Source organism: Labrus bergylta, chromosome 18 (genome assembly GCF_963930695.1).
Source record: "Labrus bergylta chromosome 18, fLabBer1.1, whole genome shotgun sequence".
Taxonomy (NCBI): Eukaryota; Metazoa; Chordata; class Actinopteri; order Labriformes; family Labridae; genus Labrus; species Labrus bergylta.
The window spans coordinates 26,512,983-26,538,889 of record NC_089212.1 but is presented as its reverse complement, the minus strand read 5'-3'; the positions used below and the strand labels follow the sequence as shown (position 1 = coordinate 26,538,889).

The following is a 25,907-nucleotide window of genomic DNA, read 5'->3' as shown; positions in this document are numbered from 1 at the left end:
TGTGGGTGTGCTGATATCCTCCTCTCACATGTAACAACGTGTGTCAGCAGCTCACAGAGGATTTAGTCACAGCCTGAGATTTATTGTCGAAGTTTGGGGGTCTTACAGGGTCACTAACTGCAAGACTGGCTCTCTTCAAATCCGCCTGCTAAGCCGTTTTCACATCTGCACTCGAGACACAAATATCTAGATAACTGCTCCGGATATCCTCCTGACCTGGACCTCACAGCGGGAGACTTTCCATGTCCAAAGCTGACGAGAGATTAATTTAGATTTTCATGATTTAGAAAATCATCAAAGATCGTTGTGGTATCTTTGTGTGGTTTGGGATTATTTCCTCTGTTACGATGGACGTTACTGTGCGTCATTTCCATCTTTGACCCTCCCTTAAATATAGAGATGCTTTTGAAAAATGGAGAGAGGTTAGAACACAGAAAGGTTTACAGACCCATGCAGAGCTGGATAAAGACTGAAGCTTCAGAGTCCACCACATGGTGACCTGAGTGAACATCCACTCTAGAGAGGAGGGGGGAGACAGCTCTCTATGATGTTTAGAATTTAGACTGCCGTACCCACTTTAACCACTAGGGGTCAGAGTTACATACTGCTCCTTTAACAGATTTCCTCTTCCATCATTTATTCTGTTTTTCCCTCAGTTACATCAGCAAAGTAGACGTGCTTAAAATCCTGGTTACGGCCAATTACAAATATATCCCCTCTCTGGATGACATTCTGGAGACTTCTGCCGTCACTCGTCTGAGGAATCAGCTGCTGGAGGCGGAGCACTACCAGCTCGCCGTGGAGGTGAGGCAGGATGTGGATGAAACAATAAATGGAAGCTTTACTGTGACTGGTTTGTCTGGCTTTAAGAACATTCTCCTTGACGCTGATTGTTTGGTCGCTGTAGGTGTCTACAAAGAGCGGTCTGGACCCCGGCGCCGTGTGGCAGGCGTGGGGGATGGCGTCTCTAAAAGCTGGAAACCTCTCGGGTGCGAGGGAGAAGTTGGCTCGCTGCCTCAAAGCTCCAGTGGACCGAAACCAGCTCAACCTGGGTCCTCTACTGCTGCAGGAGGTCGTCCAGCACCTGGAGACCAACATGCATCCCACGCTCGCCACGGTAGGAGGGTCGTTCTCTTACATCCTGCGTCACTGCTGCAGGCTGCTGGTTACTTAAATTATAGCCCGTACAGGAGCAGAACACGTGGGTGGTCTTTAGGATTCATATTGACTGTAATTTAATGTGAGGTGAGGCAGACGTTTCAGTCACTGAAATCTATTTGACGTCATGCAAACACTCACTCATTAAATGATGGTGGAAAGGGAACTTTAACCCTTTGATGCCCTCAACATTTACACTGAGGAGAGAGCGTGTGCAGCAGCAGGCGGTCTACGGTGCACAAAAAGGAACAAAATGACACAAGATAAATGCAATAAGTAAAATAGTGAATGATTTAGATCTTAACCTCCATGTATCATTATGGACATTTTTGTCCATTTGGAGAAATGTTTCCTCTTCTTCTGGCCATCATTTTGTCTCTTAGTGCATATGGCACATATTATTGTAAGAAAGTCTCTCTTGACACATTTTTGAATGCAAATTTTATTTTTTTAATAGATCAGTAGAACACTGAGAAACATGTTTACTACCTTCTGAAGTCACTAAGGACAAAAATGTCCACTTCCAAAAAACTGCTATAAAAATAGAACAGATTGATATTTGTTTCTGCATAAATCTCTTAAACAACTTCATCCCTGCTCAAAACTACCGAACATTCAATCAGTTTTAGGAATTTAACCCTTTAAATGCCAGTTTGATTACTTGATGCCACTGTTGTTATTTATGAAAAAAAACACAAAAATGAGTTATTTTCCATAAAACAGATATTTGGTGGCTGGAGGATTTTTTTTTAATCAGTCTTGGATATGTCAAAGATTATCCAAAATATTAACTTTGATGCATTGTTAGTTTTTGTGTAGCGTCAGATTTAAAATGTAGTTCCCTGTTTGGACATCAGAGGGCGAAAATGTCCAATTTACAAAAAACTGTTTTAAAAATAGAACAGATTCATATTTTTTTCTACTTTTTTTTGCATAAATCTCTTAAACAACTCTAGCCCTGCTCAAAACTATCAAATATTGAATTATTATCAGGAATTTAACCCTTTAAATGCCAGTTTGATGACATGATTCTGGCATTTAAAGGGTTAAATTCCTTAAAATGATTGAATGTTTGGTAGTTTTGAGCAGGGCTGAAGTTGTTTAAGAGATTTATACAGAAAACAGTAGAAAAAAATATCAATCTATTTTTATAACAGTTTCTTGGAAGTGGACATTTTTGTCCTTGGCATTGCGGTTAACATGCTGTCAACACTCATTTTTATTGGTTTTGTTGTGGAGGAAGTTCAATTTAGCGCCGTATCGAGTTCTCAGGAGTTTCAGACCAAAGCAGAGGAGGACTAAAAATATTTTCTGGCGTCATCATCCCTCTGAATAACTCTCTTTATTTTTGATGAATCTGTAAAAGGAGAGGAAAAAGTTTCTGTCGTTTCCTCCTGCACAAACAGCTGAAAGTTTTCAGGCTCATTTTGGAGACTTTGTTGTTGTAGTACTTGTTTTGTCCACACGAGGCTGAGGTGCACCACGAAGGGAAGCTGTGCAGTAATAACAAGTTGTTTAACATTGAAGTCATGTCTACTTGTTGGCTTTAAATGTCTTTTTGTTTTGAGTGCAGCAACGACTCGAGCAGTGATTCATTAGAAGTCAAAGATTTACATGAATTCAGCTGCAGATTGGTGATCAGGAGCTCGTCCTGCAGTAAAGAGTGTGCTGTGTGAATACATTTAGAAGATAAAACTAGAGAAACATTTACCGATTCCTGATATTAAAATCTCTGTGAAATGAACCCAGTGGTTAAATTAAAGGACACTTCCCTCCTTTGTTCATAACTCAGTCAGGACATAATGTCTCTACCCTCTGCAAGCAGGGACATGACACCTTTGGAATCTCAGTTATTGTTCACTGACGGGGAGGGGGGGGGGGGGTGGCCCTCCTTTGGTTTCTATTGGTGAGGAGTAATGGGAGTGAGCATGGAGGGGGGGGGGCTTTGTTTACTATATGTGGCTCTGTTTCTTATTCAATCTGTCCTTATCGTCCGGTGCTGTGGATAAACTACAGTACACGTTATCTTCACCTGGCTGTCTGTGTCAGTTAAATATTATTATGGACTCTTAACGACCTGATGGTGTGAGACGTTCAATGACTGTTTGTGTCAAAGTCAAAGAGAGAAATTTGTTGAAGCTTTTCTTGTAAGAAAAGAAAAAAAACCGTATCGCCTAACGGTTGGTGGTGGGTTTGAGTCCCCCACTCTCTCTCCTACCAACGTCTCCTGTCTCTCTTTAGCTCTTAAAGGCAAAAATATATTTGAAGAGAAGTACTTTAACCAAACTGAAATCTCTGTCATGTTGTCGGACACTTAAACAAACTGAATAACAAACTGTGTGTGTGTGTGTGTGTGTGTGTGTGTGTGTGTGTGTGTGTGTGTGTGTGTGTGTGTGTGTGTGTGTGTGTGTGTGTGTGTGTGTGTGTGTGTGTGTGTGTGTGTGTGTGTGTGTGTGTGTGTGGCAGCCTTTCGGTGAAGACATCTTGGCGTCCCTGTGGGCGCTGGAGGGCGCTCTGTGCGACGCCGGTCCTCTGGATCGAGTGGAGACTCCGACGCAGAGCGCCTTCCTCCAGCAGGAGTGTCTGTACTACCTGAACACGTACGGCACTCACCTCGCCCTGATCAGCTTCTACATGCGCAGAGACTGCATGACGGAGGCGCTGACGTACCTGCTCAACAAGGTGAGGACTGATCTCGATGTTCAGCCAGCGCCATGTTTCATAAGACTGTAGAGGAGGTTTATGATCCTGATTGTTCTTTTCAGGACTGTCCAGACGAGGTGTTCCTGGAGGGGGTTCTGCAGCCCAGTCTGCAGCGGGGAAACCTCGGCATGCTGCAGGGGATCCTGGAAAAACTCGACCCCGGCCTGGAAACATGCAGCCGCTACCTCATTGCCTCCTGCCAGTTCCTGCAGCGACGGGGATACTACAACACGCTCTACCAGATCCAGCAGTTCATGATGGTAGGACAACACTTTATCATTTCAACATGAATGAAAAACTCTGAAGGCCTGAAGTCAGAGTGAATGTTCTGGGCTTAAAGGCTTTATATGTGATGTTTTGATCCAGCAGATGTCGCCCTTGAGCTCCAGCATGAAACCAAAACAACTTGTGCTGCATTGTTGTGTTAGCATGCTAATGCTAGCGATCTTTATTCTGCTGGTATCTTCACACTGCATGTAAATTGACCTGAAATGAGCGTGATCTAGAAACACAGTTAAGCAGTGAGTACAGTATGTTATTCTTCTTTTCTCTAGTCCCTCAATTAAACAACTTTTATACACGAGGGGAGGAGTCAGCCGGCCGTCCTGGCGATGTAAACAAAGTGAAGATAGGACTCTGAAAACTGTGAAAACATCACAGACAGTGGGACTCGGGTGTTACACCCATTGTAGACAGTCATGACTCACAGAGTTATTTTCAGAGGAGAGACTTGATTTATATTTAAGTGTGAAAAATCACAGAGAAAGAGTTTGAATTAAACTTCAGAAAGGTCTCAAGATCACAAATGTGTAAATGCCTCTGTCAGGTGTCACTGACAGATAAAACAAGGTGTGAAGTAGGAAATGTTAAGAGGTTGATCTTTTCAACAGGATAAATATTCAGTAAGATTTTTTTGACACTTTCTACCTGGACAGGATCATGTGCGTGCGGCCATGACTTGTATCCGGTTCTTCACACATGGAGCCAGCTCGTACCTCCAGCTGGGAGAGCAGCAGGTGCATTTCTTCTTTTCTACAATCAAACCTTATTTAAAAACACGTCCTTGTTCATATAGAGAGTTGACCCTGTGTTTGACTCTGTGCAGCGCTGGCTGGTCAGAGCCAAAGAGCACCTGAGGACGTACCTGCAGGAGCAGCAGGGTCGGGGAGCCGGGAGGAGGAGGTCTCTGGTCAACTCGTTCAGGAAGATGATGTCATCCAGTGACGTGTCCAGGTGAGTAAAAACACTCTTTAATCTCACTGAGCTTCATGTTGTCTTTTTGTTTCATCATGGATTTGTCCTGCTGCGTTTCTGAACAGGCACATGAACACGATTGAGCTCCAGCTGGAGGTGACTCGTTTCCTCCACCGCTGCGAGACCGCCGGCTCCTCCAAGGCGCCACAGAGCAGCACGCCGTCCTCCAAGTCCTCCGGGTCCAGCTCCCCGCCCACACTGTTTGGAGGAAGTCCTGTTAAAGTCGAGGTCGCTTGCAAGGTGAGAGATCGTGTTGTAGATTAAGTTTCTAAAAACGGCTGCAGGTTTAAAAGCAGAGGAGTCTTTGAAAGGTGAACATCCATTTTTACATTATTTAACATAAGTGTTAGTGTTTGTTTCAGAGTGAAACACCAGAAAATATAACCTGTCATGTGGCATAAAGTTAGTAGACAGGAAGACATCCTTTCTTTCCGCCCTTTGGCATCATTTCATCATTTCTGTTTCAGGTGATGCTTGGAGGAAAAAACATCGAAGAGGGTTTTGGCATCGCGTACAGAGTCATACAGGTATGCAGCAGCCAGTATGTCCTCCTTCTAACTTTAGATTCTGCTCCTGAATGCTCTGGATTTGTTTGGACCAGAGAAGGTAGACGCTTTTAAGGCGACCCCCCCTCACACGGCCGTTTTGGACGCCCCTCTGTTTGTCAGATATGAGAGCAGTTATCAGGTCAACAGGTGTTGCAGCGATGGAAGCGGTCAAGAGAAGTGGTTCAGATAGAAGTGATTGTACCCGACCTAAAAAGCCTCTGCATGTTTCTAATAAGCTCCACGAGCAGAAACGTGCTCAAACTAGGATCAATATTGGAGATGCTTTTGAAAAATGGAGAGAGGTTAGAACACAGAAAGGTTTACAGACCCATGCAGAGCTGGATAAACACTGAAGCTTCAGAGTCCACCACATGGTGACCTGAGTGAGCATCCACTCTAGAGAGGAGGGGGGGAGACAGCTCTCTATGATGTTTAGAATTTAGAGTGCAGTACCCATTTTAACCACTAGGGGTCAGAGTTACATACTGCTCCTTTATAAGAGTTAGCTTCCATCCTCAGGACTTCCAGCTGGAGGCCCAGGCGGTGTACGTGCGAGCCGGTCAGAGGCTCGTCCGTCAGAGGCAGTACGGAGCCGTGCGGCAGCTGCTTAAATGTGTCGGGGAATCTGGAACGGCGACGAAAAACGACTGCGACGCCCTCATCCTCAGCTGCGTCTCTGTGGCGGACAAAACACCCGCTGATGTGAGTTAAAGAAAACCTTTCTTTATTAAGACATAAAAATGAAGATGTAGACTTTACTAATGCTGACTCTGACTCTCCTCCACGGTGTCTCTTTAGGCGAAGGAGCTGGAGAGTCTGATTCTGGAGGCCAAGAGCACGGAGAGCAAGGTACTGTGAAGAGAGAAAACATGTCCTTCTTCTCTCCCTGCTTCTATTTTTAATTTTTCAACTCCAACATTTGGCTCCTTTCCAGCACTTCATTCCACACTCTTTCTCTCCCCTCCTGACTTCCTGCTCGATCCACCGTCCTGTCCTCAAAAATTAAAGCATAAAATAAATCTGAAACTTTATAAGAAATATAAATCAGCACGATAAAGAACTAACCAACTTCAACGACAGAAAACATGTTTGAGGAAAATCAATCCGACTTGTCGTTTGATTTTCTAGTTTAACCCATGTCCCGTGTCCTGTTAGCGTCTAGGAGGCGGAGCTTATGAGCCAGTCAGCAGGTGGCGCTCTCACTTTTGAAGCCTTACCTGTTTTTGAACTCATGTTTTGACTTCCTGTCCGCTCTTACTTTTATATTTAGGATCATGTTTTCTTCATTCTGCAGTTTTGTTTTGAATGTAAAATGTGTTAAAAATGAAATGTTTAATCCCTTTTAGGGAGCTCTCATGTGACCTATGATTTGATTCTGATTTGAACATCTTCAGTCAGATTAAAGATCTCCACCCTCAGTAAAGGGTTTCCTCCCTCTCCTCCTGCAGATCAAAGCCTACCTGCTGTGCAGCAAACTGCGACCTGCGTACCTGCTGGCGGTGAAGCTGGACGCGAGCCGGGCGGGCCCGCTGGTCCAGGACGTCCTGCAGGCGGCAGAGGGAGCGCAGGACTCTGTGATGCAGAACATCTGTCACCAGTGGCTCTCTGAACACCACAACAAGTCGCCTCAGCAGCGACAGGGCCGATCGAACGCCAGGTAACGGGTTACAGTCAGCCGGCTTAATGAGGGATCAGACGAGATGAGCTGGAGTGAGAGGATCTGGAGGAGCCGGGGGTTCTGATGCAACACGGCGAGGTGGTGATGTTTGAAACAGGAGAGGAGGAGCAGCTGCTGCACATAAACACACAGCTGCTGATTGTGTTTGTGTTTCAGTGGACGCTTCTGGAAACCCTGATGGTCTCTCTCTCTTTGTGTTTGTGCGGCCTTCGTGTAAAACTGATGAATCACCGCCGTGCTTTATGTCCACTCTGTTATCTCTCATGTGTTCAGTGTGTGAGAGGGAACACTGTCAGCGACTGTCACCGACTGTCACCGACTGTCACCGACTGTCAGCGACTGTCAGCGACTGTCACCGACTGTCACCGACTGTCACCGACTGTCAGCGACTGTCAGCGACTGTCAGCGACTGTCAGCGACTGTCACCGACTGTCAGCGACTGTCAGCGACTGTCAGCGACTGTCAGCGACTGTCACCGACTGTCAGCGACTGTCACCGACTGTCAGCGACTGTCACCGACTGTCAGCGACTGTCAGCGACTGTCAGCGACTGTCAGCGACTGTCACCGACTGTCAGCGACTGTCACCGACTGTCACCGACTGTCACCGACTGTCACCGACTGTCAGCGACTGTCAGCGACTGTCACCGACTGTCACCGACTGTCAGCGACTGTCACCGACTGTCACCGACTGTCAGCGACTGTCAGCGACTGTCACCGACTGTCACCGACTGTCACCGACTGTCACCGACTGTCACCGACTGTCACACAACAAAACCCCCGAACTACAAAACCGAACAGAGTGGATCTCACAACACGATCAAATCTGTCTCTGGGATGAATCTCCTACCTCAGCCTAAAGGGAAATAATCTGCTACTGACTAAAAGTTCTCTGACAGATGTGGCTCATCTGGTTTGTGTGTGTGTGTGCGTGTGTGCGTGTGTGCGTGTGTGCGTGTGTGCGTGTGTGCGTGTGCGCGTGTGCGCGTGTGCGCGTGTGCGCGTGTGTGCGCGTGTGTTTCCTTCAGCGAAGAGGAACAAACATGACCAGCCAACAGGATTTCAAATATTGAAGTTGTGGTTAAGACATTTGTTCTGAATTTCGATTGGATACAGAAAGGGACCACTCAGTTTAAAGATCATGTTTCAGAGCGACTTCATTTACAATATAAACTCTCTCCTCTGTAGTTCTGTCTCTGGATCGCATCGTGTGTCTCCTGTTCATTCATCATCATTGCCCACAGGGTCTGATTCACTAAGAATGGATTTCTGCCACTGATATCTTCATAAATCCTTCATCATGTTCTCCCTCTCTCTGCTCCGTGTCAGAGTCTGACTCTCAAAGCAGAAAGCTCTGACGATGTTCAGGAAGTGTTACTGCTCGGTGCAGTTAGCTCTGGTTTACTGTGTGAATGTCTGCACGGAGCTGCACTCTCACACTGACTGAGCTGCACTCTCACACTGACTGAGCTGCACTCTCACACTGACTGAGCTGCTCTCTCACACTGACTGAGCTGCACTCTCACACTGACTGAGCTGCACTCTCACACTGACTGAGCTGCACTCTCACACTGACTGAGCTGCACTCTCACACTGACTGAGCTGCTCTCTCACACTGACTGAGCTGCACTCTCACACTGACTGAGCTGCTCTCTCACACTGACTGAGCTGCACTCTCACACTGACTGAGCTGCACTCTCACACTGACTGAGCTGCACTCTCACACTGACTGAGCTGCTCTCTCACACTGACTGAGCTGCTCTCTCACACTGACTGAGCTGCACTCTCACACTGACTGAGCTGCTCTCTCACACTGACTGAGCTGCTCTCTCACACTGACTGAGCTGCTCTCTCACACTGACTGAGCTGCTCTCTTGTCAGTAATAGTGTTTAAAAAAAGGGAATGAACTTCTTTTTATTTGTCTTCTTTTGCCAACTTTTTCCTCAAACCGTTGTTACCATGAAACATGTTTAGTAGATCTTAATGACAATCTGATGTTGCTGCAGCTGCGTCTGTTTCAGAACATGTTACATCTTATTGTATGTTAGCACAACCGCTCTCTGAAGTTCTCTTCAGAGGAGACACTGTGCCGTCTGAAGAAAAGGACTGACGACCCTTCCTGATTTAAAGAAGTGTTGATTGGCAAAGATGGAAAAGAAGACGTTTGAGATGCACCTAAACGACATTGTTGCACTCTGATCCTCCTGAACCTGTTGTCTCATCACTGCCGCACTTTATACCTGTGAGTTTAAAAAATGTCAAATATGTGAAACAGTAACAGCTTTGTTCATGTGGAGATGAGCTGTGATGTCACCACTCTGTAAAATAATGAACTAATAAAAACTACACCCTCTGAGGGATCCACGTCTGTGTTTTCTTTGTTTGTTCAAGTGGAAAGGACTCAGAAATGTCTGTTTGATAAATAAGAAGCTTTAGCACACAGCCAGCTAACTTAGCTTAGCATGAAGACTGGAGAGCAGAAGGGGTTACCATGGTTACAGAGACAGACGGGAAACAGCATGTTTCTGTTTCCAGGGTCCTGTAGGGAGTGTTGGCGCACTCAAGATTGGTCTTGATCTTGACATCACTTTTTAAAGATCTCTGTCTCGTCTTCATATTGAAAGCATGTTTACTCGGCCTTGTCTCGGCCTCAGGATTTTAAATCAAGACCGCTTAAGAACCACCGCTGACAGGCTACTATTCCAAAAATAAACTTCAACCACAACCTTCCCGGTGAGTGACACGCCCCCAAAACACATGATGATTTTTCAGGGATATTTATGGTCTTGGTCACGATCCCTTGGTGCACTCTGCTCTCGGTTAGTGTGGTCTTGACTCCAACACAACTCTATCTGAACCAAACAAATCCAGAGCATTCAGGAGCAGAATCTAAAGTTAGAAGGAGGACATACTGGCTGCTGCATTGTTGTCAGAGAAGCCAGCACTTCAACATAGCATGTTTCCTTAATGATCAGAGAGTAAGATACCTTTATCATCTCTCTTTAAAGGAAACAAAGAAACACTGTTATAGTAATATCTGTTTATTTACATCAACTGTAAACATTCAACTCTTCACATGAATGTACGTGTAGTAAAAGGCATGTTGTATAAAACACCAATTGTAAACTCTTGGCAACCTTTCGTGTAAATGCTGAGAGTGAAACATGAGAGGAGATCCTTCCACGTGTGAAAACCTGCAGGACTCGATCCTAACCCGATATGCTTTAAAATAGAAAATCTTATCGTCTATCCTGACTAATTATCACAAAATACATTTATGCAATTGAAGCAGTAGTTATGGCTCAGGCGGACGCCGACCTTCCACAGTTGACTAATTCTGTCGTCACCATGGAAACGCTGTAAGAACCCCTGCACTCGTTTAGAAACGCTGGCACAAAAATTCAAACAATTTAGCTGCAAATCGTTGAGAAATAAAAAAACCACCACATTTTGATAAAGCTGCTGGTCGTTTACCCTGACTCGACCCGTCACAGTCTCCTACAGCGTCAGGTGCTTCACGCCGCGTTCACCATAAGAGTCCAAAGGTCGTTTGTGTTCACACCATAAAGCTGTCGAGAGCGTTTGAGTTGTTCAGAAACACTCGCGCTGTTATGATGTCATTACTGCATTAATACACAAGAAAGCAACTTCACATTATAGAACCTCTCACAGGATCACCTGACGCCTGGTTTAGAAAAACGCTCAAAATACAGAACATGGAAAATGAACTGAATGAGAGAGAGAGAGAGAGAGAGAGAGAGAGAGAGGAGAAGAGAAGAGAGAGAGAGAGAGAGAGGGAGAGAGAGAGAGAGAGAGAGCAAGAGAGAGAGAGAGAGAGAGCAAGAGAGAGAGAGAGAGAGAGAGAGAGAGAGAGAGCGAGAGAGAGAGAGGAGAAGGAAGAGAGAGAGAGAGAGAGAGAGCAACAGAGAGAGAGAGAGGGGGGATGAGAGAGCCAGAGAGAGAGGTGGGATGAGAGAGAGAGAGAGGGGAATGAGGAGAGAGAGAGAGAATGGGAGAGAGAGAAGAGAGGGGGAGAGAGGAGAAGGAAGAGAGAGAAGAGAGAGAGAGAGAGGGAGAGAGAGAGAGAGAGAGAGCAAGAGAGAGTAGAGAGAGAGAGCAAGAGAGAGAGAGAGAGAGGAAGCGAGAGAGAGAGAGAGAGAGAGAGCAACAGAGAGAGAGAGAGGGGGGATGAAGAGAGCCAGAGAGAGGAGGGGGATGAGAGAGAGAGAGAGGGGACTGAGAGAGAGAGGAGAAGGGAGAGAGAGAGAGAGGGGGATGAGAGAGAGAGGGGATGAGAGAGAGAGAGAGAGAGAGAGAGAGAGAGAGACGAGAGAGAGAGAGAGAGAGGGGCTCGTGAGAGCAGAGTTGACGCGGAGGTGAAAAGTGGAATCAGTTTCCACTCGATCCCCAGAAGTTCACAGCTGATGTCCCACAGTCTCCTCGCCGTCTCCTCACTCCTGCCCTGTGGGGCTACGAAGGCGGGGGCACAGTCGCTGTAATGAGAGGAGGAGGGGGGGGGGGGGTGATTATTACATAATGATGATGTGTCCCTTCCTGTTTTAATTTGACCTTCAGCAGCTCGGTGGTAATATCACCGTCATTAATGAGTTCTGTCGACACTTTGGGAACACGTGTCACAGACGTCGCTCAGCAGGATCGTTCAGACAGACTCTAAAGTGTTAATGTAAAACATCAGAGCGCTGTCTGTCTGTCTGTCTGTTTGTTTGTTTGTTTGTTTTACAGGTTTGTTCGTTTTTCATGACACGCCGACACGCCGACACAAACACTTGAAGGAATCTTGGTGTTCATGTGTTACTTTTAATGACAGCTGTCCTGTTCTAACAGAAAGGTTCCTTAAATGACTTCTTTCCCTGACTTCTGACTCTATCCACTATCCTATCCCTATAATAAAGGCACAAAAAGCCAAAAAATAAATCTTTAAAAATAAAAAATAAAAAAAATATATATCTATATATATCTATATATATATATATACATATATTTTATTTTTTTACTTGACCCCCCCAATATAATGGTAGGGGAAACACTGTTTCATATTTTCAGACATCTCCAAACTCTTGGTACCTTTAAGTCATTTGACAACACAACTTCAGAAGGTCTACACTTTTTTATATTCAGGTCAAATTATAGATTTTTTTTTCCTCAACTGTTTATAGGCTCTTGTTTAAATCTCACATATATTTTTAACTCTGCACGGGTTATGTACATTTCTTGTATAAGTCTATTTTTAACTGCACAGTTTAAGTTTGATTCATCGAGGGGGATTCTTTAAATCTTTTTTCAGGTTCATATATTGTAGCGCCTGCAGAGTCAGAATCCTCTTTGTACACACCTCCATTCATTGCTTGGTTTTGTGGTTAATGTGTAACAAATGTTTCATGTCATGTACGTCTTTGTAACCTGATACTGGATGCTTTCGATTTCCCTCTGGATCAATAAAGTATCTATCTATCTATCTATCTATCTTTGTACCCGCCTCTCGCCCAATCACAGCTGGGATTGGCTCCGGCCCCCTGCGGATTACCGGTTTAGATAAAAGACGGGGGTTTTCAATGCAGCGCTCGCTGGCTGTTGGGATCCTCCAGCAGGAAGCAACAGAATCAAGCTGATGCTGTTGCTCGCTGTTCAAACACCTTAGAAACGTTTACAGTGTCAGGAGTGTAAAATAAAAGCGACTCATCCTCTGAGTGATGTCAGCGGTTAGACTCTTATTGCTTTATATTACTTCCTGTTTCTGCATCATTGCACGATCAAATAACATTTTAAAAAGCGACAAACTGACCCCTTGTGAACTGCACTACTTAGGTTATGACCTAAAATTGAACACGTCTAAACGTCTGGCAGTTATTCTGATGTTATGTTGTCGATGTTTTTTCTGTTGAAAAATAAAAAATAAAACATTTTAGTGGCAAAAAAAAAAAAAAAAGCGACAAACTGTCTGATGGTGAAAACATGTTGGAGCCGCTGAAGCAGATGAAGCGAGACGACCGTGACTCCCTCAGGCTTTGTGCAAAGTTTTAAAGCATGCAGCGTTTCCATGGTTACCCTCGAGCTTGTGGGATGTGTGTTTTTTTTTTTTTTCCACTAGAACACAGAGGCCTGAAACATCATTCTTTAATGAAGCCGTTCAGAGCGGGTCAGCCAACAGCTTCCACTTCCAACAAAAACCAGTTTGAAACCTCCGGAGCTCATTCACGTCCTAAAAATAACAACAAACCTCAACGCACGCACAGTTCCTGTCCCGCCGTCCCCTACACTACCTGAAGTGTTTCCCAGAGATGGAGTGCAGCTCCTCCGCCACCGCACAGTAGATACTCGTCTGCGCTCCTTCTCGCGGCGTTTTCAGGAACGTGGCGAAGACGGTGAAGAATATCGTCATCAGGGTCGAATGTCTGGTGAGGTCGGAGTTCACCGTCCCCGGGTGGACCGAGTTCACCGTCACGTTGGTACCTGTGAGGACAAAACGCCTTCATGACTGTGTGCACATTTTGAGAGTTTGACGTTGAACTCCTGTTAACTTCTCCTGAGGAACATTTCAGATGTTTTTTTAATTTTTATTAAAGGTCACATATCCTCCTCCTCTTCTTCAAAAACATCAAAAACTTCCTCAAAACATGTGTGTGAAGTTTCTTGTTCTAAATCCACTCTGATCCTGTATTTGATCATGTCTATAAACCCCTCTATTTCAGCCCTGCTCAGAACAGGCTGTTTCTGTGTCTGTACCTTTAAATATGTAAATGAGCTGTGTCTGACCACGCCCCCTCTCTGGAAGGGTTTGGTTGTACTCGGTCTTTCTCACTCCATGTCCTATTGTTTACGGTGAGAAGGCAGACTCAGAGGGCAGAACAAACACCTAGCTGTGGGAGTGTCACCCACCTGGGGGAGGGGCTACTGCCCTTTGTGATGTCATGAAGGGAAAATCTCCAAACGGCCTGTTTGAGCACACCTTTTCTGAGAAGTGGAGCAGGCAGAAGACGGAGAGGATGGACTTTTCTCATCATTGGGGGGTTTAGACACATGTTAGTGTCAGATCGGTGAAGAGGATTTTATAGAATATATGACCTTTGAACTGTTGATTTACTTATTTTAATTCTAGAGTAAGAGACAGTAGAGGATGCAGAGTGCATGTTTATTTTAAATATTCATTACGTCGAGCCGTGGTTACCGTACCTTTGAGTCTCCGGGCCAGCTCTCTGGTGAAGAGCACGTTGGCCAGTTTGCTCTGGCAGTACGCCAAGCCGCTGTTGTAGCTCCCCTGGCTGTGCAGGTCGTGGAATCGGATCCAGCCGAAGTTGTGAGCCAGAGAGGAGACCACGACGATCCGGGCATGCACACTGCGCTTCAGCTGCCCAATGAGGAGGGACGTCAACAGGAAGTGACCTGCAGGAGTAACACACACACACACACACACACACACACACACACACACACACACACACACACACACACACACACACACACACACACACACACACACACACACACACACACACACACACACACACACACACACACACACACACAGTCAGCTGACGTCACGGGATCATTTCTGGACGATTCGTTTTTTTAAGACTGGGCGACACATTTGAACGACTACGAGCTCGACGGGGATTCAAACCAGGAACCTCCACACAGAGAGGCTCCTGAAGGACGGGGATTCAAACCAGGAACCTCCTCACAGAGAGACTCCTGAAGGACGGGGATTCAAACCAGGAACCTCCTCACAGAGAGACTCCTGAAGGACGGGGATTCAAACCAGGAACCTCCACACAGAGAGACTCCTGAAGGACGGGGATTCAAACCAGGAACCTCCACACAGAGAGACTCCTGAAGGACGGGGATTCAAACCAGGAACCTCCACACAGAGAGACTCCTGAAGGACGAGGATTCAAACCAGGAACCTCCTCACAGAGAGACTCCTGAAGGACGGGGATTCAAACCAGGAACCTCCTCACAGAGAGACTCCTGAAGGACGAGGATTCAAACCAGGAACCTCCACACAGAGAGACTCCTGTCAGATGGGGATTCAAACCAGGAACCTCCTCACAGAGAGACTCCTGAAGGACGGGGATTCAAACCAGGAACCTCCTCACAGAGATACTCCTGAAGGACGGGGATTCAAACCAGGAACCTCCTCACAGAGATACTCCTGAAGGACGGGGATTCAAACCAGGAACCTCCTCACTGTGAGGTGACAGAGTTAACCGCTGTTCTGTCTCTTACCTAAGTGGTTGACTCCGATGTGCATCTCAAAGCCGTCGATAGTTTTCATGTAAGGACACATCATCACGCCGGCGTTATTGATGAGGATATGAAGTTCGTTGACCTCTGAAGAAGAAGAAAACAGAAAGAGGGTCATGTCACGTTTGGTACTTTTTTTAAAAAGTCACAAAGCAGCAGCTCGGCGCTCACCTCTCAGGAACTTCTGTGCGAAGGCTCGTATGGAGCAGGTGTCTGCCAGGTCCAGCTCCCGGACCTCCACGTCGGCTCGGGGACACGCCGCTCGTATACTGGCCGCCGCTTCCTCCCCTTTGTCCACATCTCGACACGCCATGATCACCCGAGCGCCTGTCATGTGAGACACGATCATCAGCCGTGAACAAAACAGACACCGCAATAATTCAGTGACGATGTTTGTGTAGCCTGAAGCACATCTTTCATTCTCTCTGCTTTTTTGCTTCTTGAGGAAGTTTGTTGTTTGTCAAAGTTAGCCGACATCTCGTGATTCTCCTCCGGCTAAGAGGAGCTGCTCCAACAAACCAAGGTCGCCCCAAGGACCCAAAACTCTAAAAGTCTTCTTTTCAGGAAGAAGCTGTTTGATTCATGCTGTGATCTTAACCAAGAGAGACTCCTGATCACAAACCAGCAGCACAAAACTGACTTCAGTTAAGACGCTACTATCTGATCAGACATTAAGGAAACGCTTTTAAGACGCCCCCACACGGCCGTTTTGGACGCCCCTCTGTTGTCAGATATGAGAGCAGTTATCAGGTCAACAGGTGTTGCAGTGATGGAAGCGGTCAAGAGAAGTGGTTCTGATAGAAGTGATTGTACCCGACCTAAAAAGCCTCTGCATGTTTCTAATAAGCTCCACGAGCAGAAACGTGCTCAAACTAGGATCAATATTGGAGATGCTTTTGAAAAATGGAGAGAGGTTAGAACACAGAAAGGTTTACAGACCCATGCAGAGCTGGATAAACACTGAAGCTTCAGAGTCCACCACATGGTGACCTGAGTGAGCATCCACTCTAGAGAGGAGGGGGGGGGGGGGAGACAGCTCTCTATGATGTTTAGAAGTTAGACTGTAGTACACTACGTGACGCCCACAGGGGACATAAAAAGACGCACTACAACGAGTAAACATAAATGGCGAGTACAGACTGAAGGTAGCTCTGTTACGATCTACTAGTGTTGTAGTCAAGACCACACTAACCTAGAACAATAAGACACACCCGAGACCAGAGTGCTCCGAGACAAGACCAAGACGGTGCAGCATGTCCCTCACTAATGACAGTGATGACGTGGTGGTCTTGATTTAAAATCCAGAGTCTGCCCAGTCTGAGACCGAGACGAGACCAAGTAAAAACTCTTTCTATTCCGAGACGAGACCGAAACCTTCAAAACCGGTCTTGAGATCCAGAACACTACGACCTATTTTAGTGAAGCTGACGACCGACTTAAAGGAGCCGCTGCTCAGGAGGAAACCTTTACAGACCGCCTTCTCTGACCAGATCAGGTCACCCATCAGGTGTATCGTATGTTCTATATGAGTGCAGTCTTTGTGTTTCATGTTTACTGGTGTTACTGTTTCTTCTACATTTCTTCATTTGGTCGATCTTGGAGGACACGAGGCTCTTTCCATGCAGGTGTTGAAAATAAATCTGTTTATACCCTGAGCTCAGACAGGTGGGTTTGTGGTCAAATGAAAGTGTCCCTCTTTGGAGGTTTGAACATATGGTCACCCGTCATGACGTTGGTGAGTGGACAGAGTTTAAGGACAGAAAAAAAGGAAGGAAATGAAAAAGAATTGAACCTCAGATTGACTGTTGACACATTTTCTTTCCATATAATGACACCTGTAGTGAGTACAGGTGTCACTGTGTGCAGGAAAACTCTGCTGCTCTGTTTACATGTTAAACCATCAAGTCACCTCTCACTGCCATGTCCAGGGCGGTCTCCTTCCCGATCCCCGTGTTGGCTCCAGTGATGAGGACTGTCTTTCCCTCCAGAGGAGCTGTGGACATGCACACTCCTCCTGCTGCATAGCTCCTGTCAATCAAACAACAAGCACTGGTTATCACACCGATCAGCTCTACTTTAAAGTCTGGGGCCCCTCAGAGTCACTCTCAGCTTTGGGACATATGTCAAGCTTAATTATTCACAGTGAAACTTGGACAATGTACAGCAGGGAGCGTGAAGTCGTACGACCCACGCCACCGTGCAGGGCGGCCCCGTAACCAATGGCTCCTCTGCATAGAGATATAACTCCTCCCACGCGCAGCCTCCTGATAGGCCCGAGCTGCTCGGATGGAAGACTCCCGGTTCATCTCTGTGAAAAGACTCCCACAGCTCCATCATTCCTGTTCCGTTGATTTTCTGCTGTGGAAAATCAGTCAGTGTCGTGTGCAACAAAACACGATGAGAATAAAAAACCTGCTGCTGGGACCAATCAGAGGACGTTTCCAGAATGATGTGCGTGATATTTACAGTGAAATGAAATGTCCTGTCAACCCAGAATCAAGCCAGCCGTGATGTGTCAAAGCCTGTTATTATGAGGGTCTAAATGAAAAGGTGCTGCTTACCGGATGTGTGTGGAGAATAAAAGCACCAGTAACGTCACCGCTCCGAGGCCCGCGACAGCGACGAACAGCAGCATCATAGCCCGGACTGAGAGCTCCTCTCGGCTTCTTCCAGCTGGATGCTGCTCCTCTGTAGGAACAACAGCTGATGTCAAAGCAGAAAGCGCTGCAGAGCGGAGTGAGGGTGTAAGATGCACCGCGAACGGAATCATGGGATTGTAGTTTTTTTCCCTCTGACAGGCTATAGGTTACAGGAAAGCCGCGTTATTTTACAGTAAGCTGAGTTAGAGCACATTTATCTCAACATAGGATCATTTTTATTTATTTAGTTTATGTAGAAAATAGTCATAAATATATATAACATAAATAAATCATACAAATAATACAATTAAAATAAATATAAATGAATAAATAATAAACAAACAATTAATATGAAAGAATAATCATGTAAAATATAAAGTAAATAAATAAATAGAAATAATAAAATAAGGAAAAATAGCACCTAGATTTATCGTTACTATGACAACACAAACCTGTACAAGCCCCTGAGAAGCTCAGAAATAGAAACATTTTTAATCAAGAAACATTTAAAGTGTTAAACTTTTCACAAAATAAAAATATAACAAACAAACTAACCAGAAAAAAAGACAAAAAGGCGGGATCATAACTCGAAATAAATAAAAATAATTCAAATAAAAATAAAATACATTTGGGGAGCTTTAATCAACTCAAGTAATTTGACTATTTCATAGACACAAAAAAGATGTTTAAGTCATTTACAAACGCTTTAATTTTTTATTTAATATTATCAAAAAATAAACAAACAATATTAAATAATAAACAGAGAGTGTCATGTTTGTATTCTAATAACTAAAAAGATCATTCTTCCATCAAAAACTGAATGAAAACAATACCAAAATAAATCTCGTACGTTTTTCGGCAGCATCGTAGAAAAACTTCATTTCCCAGAATGCCCGTGGAATCAGTCCGTCCCGCGCCTGCACAGAAATGTTATCGCGAGGAGTTTTGAATCATTTTCAACAACATTTTCCACACTCTTATTTCTTTAGTGGATGTTAAATAAATACTCAGTTTAAATTCTAGAAATAATTAAGAGCTAAATGATTGTTGTGTTTGATTTCCGGTCCGGAGTTTTTCGTCCCTGCGTCACGAGGACCGTCATGCGGAAGTGATTAGCTGCAAAGCAAAACATCGAGATTAACAAACAGCTGTGACAGTTGTTCATAAATCACTACTTTATTTAAAAAGAAGAAGAAGAGACATGTCGTCGGAGGAGTTCGAGAAGCTTCATGAGATCTACAGATCTCTTTATGAGGAGCTCAAGTTAATGCCGGACAGAGTGCTCACCTGTCGCGGAGGTAAAGAGTTTGTTATGTGTTCACAGATATACCCGGATATACCCGGATATACCCGGATATACCCGGATATACCTGGATATACCCGGATATACCCGGATATACCTGGATATACCCGGATATACCTGGATATACCTGGATATACCCGGATATACCCGGATATACCCGGATATACCCGGATATACCCGGATATACCCGGATATACCCGGATATACCCGGATATACCCGGATATACCCGGATATACCTCCTCTGGTGGTCTGATGTGTTGATGTGTTGTTGTCCACAGAGGAGAGGAAGAGGCTGGTGAGGAGTTTCGATGAGAGGCAGGGGGAGGCGGAGGAGGTGGTGAGTACCTGCTGAGTACCTGCTGAGTACCTGCTGAGTACCTGCTGAGTACCTGCTGAGTACCTGCTGTAGGAGCTACTCAGGTGTTTGTTGTGTTTACCTGCTGAGTACCTGCTGTAGGAGCTACACAGGTGTTTGTTGTGTTTACCTGCTGAGTACCTGCTGTAGGAGCTACACAGGTGTTTGTTGTGTTTACCTGCTGAGTACCTGCTGTAGGAGCTACTCAGGTGTTTGTTGTGTTTACCTGCTGAGTACCTGCTGTAGGAGCTACACAGGTGTTTGTTGTGTTTACCTGCTGAGTACCTGCTGTAGGAGCTACACAGGTGTTTGTTGTGTTTACCTGCTGAGTACCTGCTGTAGGAGCTACTCAGGTGTTTGTTGTGTTTACCTGCTGAGTACCTGCTGTAGGAGCTACACAGGTGTTTGTTGTGTTTACCTGCTGAGTACCTGCTGTAGGAGCTACTCAGGTGTTTGTTGTGTTTACCTGCTGAGTACCTGCTGTAGGAGCTACACAGGTGTTTGTTGTGTTTACCTGCTGAGTACCTGCTGTAGGAGCTACTCAGGTGTTTGTTGTGTTTACCTGCTGAGTACCTGCTGTAGGAGCTACTCAGGTGTTTGTTGTGTTTACCTGCTGAGTACCTGCTGTAGGAGCTACACAGGTGTTTGTTGTGTTTACCTGCTGAGTACCTGCTGTAGGAGCTACACAGGTGTTTGTTGTGTTTACCTGCTGAGTACCTGCTGTAGGAGCTACTCAGGTGTTTGTTGTGTTTACCTGCTGAGTACCTGCTGTAGGAGCTACACAGGTGTTTGTTGTGTTTACCTGCTGAGTACCTGCTGTAGGAGCTACTCAGGTGTTTGTTGTGTTTACCTGCTGAGTACCTGCTGTAGGAGCTACACAGGTGTTTGTTGTGTTTACCTGCTGAGTACCTGCTGTAGGAGCTACACAGGTGTTTGTTGTGTTTACCTGCTGAGTACCTGCTGTAGGAGCTACTCAGGTGTTTGTTGTGTTTACCTGCTGAGTACCTGCTGTAGGAGCTACACAGGTGTTTGTTGTGTTTACCTGCTGAGTACCTGCTGTAGGAGCTACTCAGGTGTTTGTTGTGTTTACCTGCTGAGTACCTGCTGTAGGAGCTACACAGGTGTTTGTTGTGTTTACCTGCTGAGTACCTGCTGTAGGAGCTACTCAGGTGTTTGTTGTGTTTACCTGCTGAGTACCAGATTTTTAACTTCCGGTTCGATTCGAGTAAACATCCAACGATCTGGATTCCTGATTGGATTCCCCCGGAGGTTAATAAAGTATTTCAGATTCTGATTGATTGTTACCATGGCAACAACATCGAAGTCGTAGCACCGGACGATATGGACCAAAACTCATATCTCCATATTGATTAGCTGAATGGCGATACTCGATATATATCGATATGTATTTTATTAACAGTGAAAACACAAAATAAACGACCTGTTTGTGAATTTAAAAAGTAATATTATAAAATAAAAATGTTCCTTATATACAATAAAAGAGAGAGAGAGGAGGAGCAGACAGTCAGTCATCATCAGTGAGATGAGAAGAAGGTGACCTGGCACCTCTAACGTTATTTTAATGCAACATAAACTATATCCATATTAACGATATCGTCTTACTCTTTATCTTGTTTGAAAATATATCGATATATCTTAAAAACTCGATGTCCCAGCTCTAAGTCCGAGACCTCTGCACTCAACTTCTAACTTCTTGTTTTCAATTAGAGGAAGAACCGATTATTTGTCCATGTGAAGCTGGCCACACGCTGTGACGATCGGGGGGGGCGTGGTCTAATTCACAACCTATTATTTGTCCTATGATGTCACTACGATGAGCGTACTGCTCCCGATCCAGTCAGAGCCTCCCCCCGATCTGGAATCAGACATACCGACCATTTTCAAATCTGACGATTTTATAAACTGATTTCACAGACACGAGATCTCACAGAATCTCACGTGATCTTTCTAAATCACTTAGGAAGAAATGAAATATGGAGGATGATGTACGTCGTCAGCTGGCTGTCCTGTTGTCTTCAGTTTGCAGCTAAAAACATCGAACAAGAAAAAAATCTTGGCTGAGGAGACAGATTTTGTAGCGATCTGAAGGTGACTCTTCCCAGTCCGCCCGCTCTCATTGGCTGATGTGGATATTCCGTCTGAGGAAGTTTGACCTGGAATCGAAATGTCAGACACCTTTTCAGATCGGGGAAGCTTCGACTCGATTAGGAGCAGGAAAAAAAACAGAGTGACACACTGGAGCCGTGAATCAGGCCACGCCCCCCCCCCCGAACGTTGAACAGGCAAACTTTAAAAATCAAGATTTAGAAATAGTCCGTCTTCAAGCTGATGGCTCTGTTTGCTTTTTTCGCTCTAATAGAGGCCAAGTATTGATTTTAGTTTGTTTCATAACCATCTGAAAACTCTTCACAGGAGATTTAAATACCTAAAAGTCAAACTTTACTGAAGAGTTTGAGTGAAAAACATTTCCATTGTGCCGTAAATGAACTTCAATTTGTGATAAAATGGTTAAACTTTCCCGTTTGTTGTTTTGTATGAAGTAATAATAATAATACTTTACAAATGAATACTTTGTATAATTTGTAAAGCACTTTTCTAAGTAACAAAGTGCTTTACAACAGAAAATAAAAGCAGAGAGACAATTAAAGCAACAGGCAGAGCGTAAACAAGCAGACAACAAAATCAGACTAATAAAATAAAAATAAGAACAATTAACGAAATCACAGAGTAAAAGCATTTTTATAAAAGAATGTCTTGAGTAGGGAAGTAAAACAAGGGAGTGAAGTGATAGTTTAAAAGGATTCAGAGAAGATGAGCTCTGCATCGTCTGAACATCAGGAGATCACATCGCTGTGCTGTTGTTTAACCAGAACGTTCCTCTCCTCCCTCTGTGGGATCACTGATTTAAAAACTTCTCCTCCTCCTGCAGTTAGAAGGAATGGAAGAGGAGCTGCGAGCCGCCCCGTCCTCCCACAGGAACGCCATGAGCACCAAGCTGCGCATGTACCGCAGAGATCTGGGCAAGCTGCAGAGAGACATGAAGGTCTCTGCTCCGGGCTCGGGCTCCATGGCTGTGGGAGGAGGAGGCCATCATGGCATCTATTCATCACAGAACCAGCAGAGTGTGAGTTCAACTTTTTATATTATGACTATGTAGAATTGCCTAATTGATATAGGGCTGTATTGGAAGTACACTTTCTAAATCTATTTAAGTATATACATCTAGATTTTCTCTGGTTATTCATGTATTATTATTATTTATTTATATGTTTTTGTGTCTGTTTGAAACACACCACAAAATGTTCATGTTGACAGTGGATTTGCTTGTAAAGTTTTTGTTTTCCTAATAAACAAATCTTTAAAAAAAAGAACTTCCTGTCTGTAAGTGTTGGTTGCAGAGATGTTTTATTGGTGGAAACTCTTGAATCTGTGATGTCCCCCCTGTGCAGACACACCAGCAGTCCCAGAGAGCGTTGCTGCTGCAGGGCACAGATGCTCTGAACAACGCCAGCCAGAGCATCGAGCGGAGTCAGCGCATCGCCAACGAGACGGAGCAGATCGGCACCGACATCATCGAGGAGCTGGGCGAGCAGAGAGAGCAGCTGGACCGGACCAGAGACAGAGTGAGACATGATGAAGTCTGAACCGTTAATCACACTGAAGAGATGTTTAGAACTCAAAAAACATCCTGAAGTTTTCAGGCTGAGCTGAATGTGTGAACGTAAACAGACACATTTTTCACTCCGACTTTCCAAACAACATTTTTTTTTCCAGCCGCCTCGTAAATTTTCTATTTGAAGTCTGAGTAAGATAACACAGCAGGATACAATCAGGAGAAGCTATGTCCTATTGGTTACGGTGAGAAGGTATAAACCCCTCTATTTCAGCCCTGCTCAGAACAGGCTGTTTCTGTGTCTGTACCTTTAAATATGTAAATGAGCTGGAGTCCGGCTCTGACCACGCCCCCTCTCTAGAAGGGCTTGGGTGTCTCAGTCTTCCTCGCTCCATGTCCTATTGTTTACGGTGAGAAGGCAGACTCAGAGGGCAGAACAAACACCTAGCTGTGGGAGTGTCACCCACCTGGGGGAGGGGCTACTGCCCTTTGTGATGTCATGAAGGGAAAATCTCCAAACGGCCTGTTTGAGCACACATTTTCTGAAAAGTGGAGTAGGGAAAAGACTGAGAGGATGGACTTTTCTCATCATTGGGGGGTTTGTAGACTAGAGACACATGTTAGAGTTAGAGGAACATGAGGAAGAGGATTTTAAATAACGTGATCTTTAAATTTAGGTGAAAAACACAGGTGTGTAATCAGGTGTGTTATCATCCTGTTCTCTTTTCTCTAGTTGGTGCACACCGGAGAAAACCTCGGGAGAACTAGAAAGATCCTTCGTTCCATGGCGAGGCGGTAAGAGCTCCTTCTGAACATGAGTCTGATTGTTTTTTATATTTAAGAAACGCTCATCAAACTCTTTTCACTCTTTGTGTTTCAGGCTGGTGACGAACAAGCTGCTGTTAGCCGTCATCATCTTAATGGAGTTAGCCATTCTGGGCGCGGTGGTTTACCTGAAGTTCTTCCGGTGATGAGCGACCCGTTCACCTGAGAGCGTTCAGAGCTCTGGATCCAGGACTCTCTCCGGACTCTCTGATCCTCCTCGAGCAATAATCATGTTTTCTGCTGTGAAGGACGATGAGCCTCTCTGTCTTTGAGGGAACGTTTGAACTATTTAACGGACCAAATCTACAACATCTCCATGGACAAACTGTGCGCTGACATCTGCTGATTTATCAGATTTTTACGCCGCGGACGCCAGACGCCCCTGCAGGACGCTGCTACAGACCAGAGAGGATTCCCTGCTAGTTTTATTAAATGCCTTTCTTTCACATGTTTTGGTTCTGACAGCGTGCAGCATTAGCGATATAACCAGCTCCATTCTCTTGTTTCCTATCTGAGGGTCCTAACAGCCCGCGAGCGCCGCCGCATTTTAACCCCGACGCCACGTTTCTATTTTCCTCTCTGACCGCTCTCGTAGACGGACGAGGAACGAGAGAGGAGAGCACTCTCACTCCCTCTGCAGAGCTCGTTAGCTTGATGTACAAAGTGGAGATGACAGTGCTTCAATATCCACATTCATGATTGACATGTTGACCTTTGACCTCTGTCAACACCGAAGGAAAAACTTCATTTGGCTCACCGCGAGACGTTTACTGACGAGCCAATACAAAGCACCACACTTCAGATTATCAGCCTTCAAAATAAAAGCACCACACTTCAGATTGTCAGCCTTCAAATAAAAGCACCAGACTTCAGATGTCAGCCTTCAAAATAAAAGCACCACACTTCAGATTGTCAGCCTTCAAAATAAAAGCCCCACACTTCAGATTGTCAGCCTTCAAAATAAAAGCATTACACTTCAGATTGTCAGCCTTCAAATAAAAGCACCACACTTCAGATTGTCAGCTTTCAAAATAAAAGCACCACCACTTCAGATTGTCCACCTTCAAAATAAAAGCTCTAGATGTCATATGGGCAGAAACGACACGATGTCCAACCGCTGGCGTGCTGTTAGGACACGGTGTACTGAGAGCTGAGCCATGAGGCGGAATCCTTCAGAGGGAGGAAGTGAAACAGGAAGTAAAGTTACTAATGTTGTTGTTTTTATTATTCATGTTGTCAAATCACTGTCGTATACGAATGTGTTTTTAAAGTTTTAATTACTCCTCATCTGACGTCTCCATTAAAGCTAATCTTTAACCCCCGCCTGCCTGCCTGCACTCTTATCTCACCTCCTCTGAGACGTTTGCCAAGCGGACCAAAGAAAAACATCCGCCGCCGCTCTGACGTCACCAAAGTGTGTGTGGACGACCACGAGCAGGTTCGTGCTGGGCAAACAACACCTGTTACTACGGAATTAATTCACAACTAATGGACGATAAGGTTCTTTTTTTACCGCCGTGTCTTGGAGTGGAACATCTGTCGCTGTGT

At 45.0% G+C, this 25,907-nt stretch overlaps 3 protein-coding genes across 3 annotated transcripts in view; 2 read left to right on the top strand and 1 right to left on the bottom strand.

Annotated features, from left to right (window-relative positions):
* Positions 1 to 9,704, top strand: part of zfyve26 (zinc finger, FYVE domain containing 26) — a 33,179-nt gene extending 23,475 nt beyond the window's left edge. Inside the window, exons 33-44 of the mRNA XM_065966696.1 lie at positions 657 to 804; positions 908 to 1,117; positions 3,625 to 3,840; positions 3,924 to 4,121; positions 4,797 to 4,877; positions 4,967 to 5,094; positions 5,181 to 5,355; positions 5,583 to 5,642; positions 6,183 to 6,365; positions 6,462 to 6,512; positions 7,112 to 7,320; positions 8,528 to 9,704. Of these exons, the coding sequence (XP_065822768.1) occupies positions 657 to 804; positions 908 to 1,117; positions 3,625 to 3,840; positions 3,924 to 4,121; positions 4,797 to 4,877; positions 4,967 to 5,094; positions 5,181 to 5,355; positions 5,583 to 5,642; positions 6,183 to 6,365; positions 6,462 to 6,512; positions 7,112 to 7,320; positions 8,528 to 8,618 (1,750 nt within the window). The 3' untranslated portion in view covers positions 8,619 to 9,704. The remainder of the gene's footprint in view (positions 1 to 656; positions 805 to 907; positions 1,118 to 3,624; positions 3,841 to 3,923; positions 4,122 to 4,796; positions 4,878 to 4,966; positions 5,095 to 5,180; positions 5,356 to 5,582; positions 5,643 to 6,182; positions 6,366 to 6,461; positions 6,513 to 7,111; positions 7,321 to 8,527) is intronic.
* A 1,192-nt stretch (positions 9,705 to 10,896) lies between these two features.
* On the bottom strand, positions 10,897 to 19,137 carry rdh12 (retinol dehydrogenase 12). The gene is made up of 9 exons (XM_020626341.3): positions 19,092 to 19,137; positions 18,164 to 18,290; positions 17,512 to 17,630; positions 15,774 to 15,929; positions 15,585 to 15,689; positions 14,532 to 14,741; positions 13,622 to 13,811; positions 11,555 to 11,833; positions 10,897 to 10,963 (listed from the first exon to the last, which is right to left on the bottom strand). The coding sequence occupies exons 1-9, from the start codon at positions 19,120 to 19,122 to the stop codon at positions 10,897 to 10,899; spliced, it is 1,284 nt and encodes a 427-aa protein (XP_020481997.2). The 5' UTR covers positions 19,123 to 19,137.
* Positions 19,138 to 19,347: 210 nt separating this feature from the next.
* Positions 19,348 to 25,681, top strand: vti1b (vesicle transport through interaction with t-SNAREs 1B). The gene is made up of 6 exons (XM_020626342.3): positions 19,348 to 19,539; positions 19,824 to 19,882; positions 22,851 to 23,045; positions 23,371 to 23,544; positions 24,268 to 24,329; positions 24,415 to 25,681. Exons 1-6 carry the CDS (start codon positions 19,443 to 19,445, stop codon positions 24,503 to 24,505), a joined length of 678 nt encoding a protein of 225 aa, XP_020481998.1. The 5' UTR covers positions 19,348 to 19,442; the 3' UTR covers positions 24,506 to 25,681.
* The last annotated feature ends 226 nt before the right edge of the window (positions 25,682 to 25,907 follow it).